Source organism: Alexandromys fortis, unplaced genomic scaffold (assembly GCF_014885135.2).
Source record: "Alexandromys fortis isolate MF-2015 unplaced genomic scaffold, M_Fortis_MF-2015_v1.1 scaffold_961, whole genome shotgun sequence".
Lineage (NCBI taxonomy): Eukaryota > Metazoa > Chordata > Mammalia > Rodentia > Cricetidae > Alexandromys > Alexandromys fortis.
The window spans coordinates 1-2,135 of NW_026068829.1; the positions used below are offsets into that span (position 1 = coordinate 1).

Sequence of the window (2,135 nt, forward strand, 5' to 3'; positions counted from 1 at the left end):
TTTTCTTGGGTCGCAGGTCCAGAGGCTTGTACTTCTTGCCCTTGTAGAATTTCCTGAGGTTTTCCTTTTGAGTCTGGTTAATGACGGTGAGAACATGGGCGATGGATTTGCGGACAACTTGTATCTTGGAGAGCTTGGACACGGCGCCGCCTGTCACCTTGACGACGCGAAGCTGGGATAGCTCCACTTTCAAATCGTCCAGTTGTTTTAGCAGCTCCTCCTTCTTCTTGCCATTCAGGTCCCGAGCCTTAATCTTGGCCATGGCTGCGTTGCTCACTGCTGAGGCCGCCTGGTCTGAGAGCCTTTTCATCCACCTTAATGTGGGCTCCAGAGATTGGAGTTAGACAGTCGTGCTTTAAGACAAGCACTGGGATTCACTCAACTATCTCACTGGCCTCCCAAAATCTGTTTAAAATTATTTGTATGTTGGGCAGTGATGGTGGTGCACACTTTGAATCCCAGCATTTGGGAGGAAGAGGCAGGCGGATCTCTGTGAGATTCAGGCCAGCCTGGTCTACAGAGTGAGTTCCAGGACAGCCAAGGCTACACAGAGAAACCCTGTCTCCAAAAAAAAAAAAAAAAAAAGAGAGAGAATGGTTCCCATAGACTCATCTATTTGAATGCTTGGCCCCAGTTGGTGAAACTGTTTGGAAAGGATTTGGAGGCGTGGCCTTGTGGGAGGAAGTGTGTCACTGAGGGTGGGCTTTTAGGTTTCAAAAGCCCCTACCACTCCCAGTTAGCTCTCTTTGTCTGACAGTTGTGGAAAATGAAGTAAGCTCTCACTACTGCTCTGGAGCCATGTCTGCCTGCCTGCCGCCACTACTGTGCTCCCTGCCATGATGGGCATGGACTCCAAACCCCCTAACTCTGGAAGTCCCAAATAAATTTGACTATACATTGCCTTGATCATGGTGTCTTATCAGAGCAACAGAAAGGTAATTAAGATGGTGGAGAGGGGCACTTCAAGTGTCTTGTCTGGGATGAGGGGGTCCAACAAGGTCTCAGTCTGTACCTAAGGGACTTACAGGCTATGGAGGACAGACCTTCTGGGTGACTGAGCAGTCAAATGCTAGTGGAAGCACGCTCAGAGTCTAATTTCAAAGTGGTTTGCTAACAGTCATCACTGACCCACCCGAGAAGAGCATCCTTAGGGAGAGCTGTCAGATGGGTTTGGAAGGAGAGAGGCTTCCTGGTATTCGGCAGTGTTGTTGCTGGGAAGTCTGTACTGGGAAAGAAAGGCCAGCTCCTTCAGGGCATCTGAAGGCATTTTCCCCTTTGGCATGCAGTTTTGGGACACAGCCTACGTTTTGGAGTGGATCATAGACAAGTTCTTACCTGAAACATAAAGAAATGTTCTCTCTACCGCAAACCAGAGACTACTGATAGAATTTCTGCCGAGCACTGAGTTCTGAACGACGCAGCAACAGCTGTCACCCTGGAGGGACGACATCTCCCCCAAACCTGTTCTTTACGTCTGCACTGGCCTCTGGAGTTACCAATGCTCTCGCAGCCTCCTCTGGGCTGAGAGCTGCCCTGTGAGTAGGTGGTGAGGTGACTTGCTTCCTCCATGGGATGAAAATGCAGGCACCCAGGGACATTAAGTGGTTCACTCCAGTTCCCACAGCTGGTAACTCACCAGACAGGGACTTGGAAACTTGGATCCTATCCCTGTTCTAAGAGAAATATCATGGGGAAATTGAACTGTAGGTGAGGAGATGGGTGTGGGAGGCAACCAGAGGAGCCTTTGATAGACTTCAAAGCTAATTAGAGCAAGCAAACCACTGAAGAGGAAACCAGCCTTAACGCGCGTCTCCAGAACCCTTTCCCAAACGGAGCTCGCCACCTGCCTCTTTCCAACCACATTTATTAACTCAAGGAACAAGTGTGCGTTTGCTTGATCTGAAAATTGGACTAGTTGGACCGTTTCCTTCAGGGTAAGGACAATTATGGTCTAAAGAAGATAGAAGACAGTTGGAAGGAATCATAATTTTCCCAAACTGTGGGATATAAGAAAGAAAAGTGATAACTAGGAAACTTAAGAGATTTAAACATTGTGTCCCTGTGGTGATATTCTGCATATTTAATTTTTTTCTCTCAAAACCTAACTGTTGCTCATTGAATGTCCCCCCCCCCCC

The 2,135-nt window shown here is 48.2% G+C and overlaps 1 protein-coding gene across 1 annotated transcript; it reads right to left on the minus strand.

The window, feature by feature from the left end:
* Positions 1–7: 7 nt before the first annotated feature.
* On the minus strand, positions 8–509 carry LOC126496059 (60S ribosomal protein L35-like; the record flags this gene model as incomplete). Its single annotated transcript, XM_050133633.1, has 1 exon — positions 8–509. A coding segment is annotated over exon 1 (303 nt), but the record flags the coding sequence as incomplete, so codon positions are not given.
* Between the last annotated feature and the right edge of the window lie 1,626 nt (positions 510–2,135).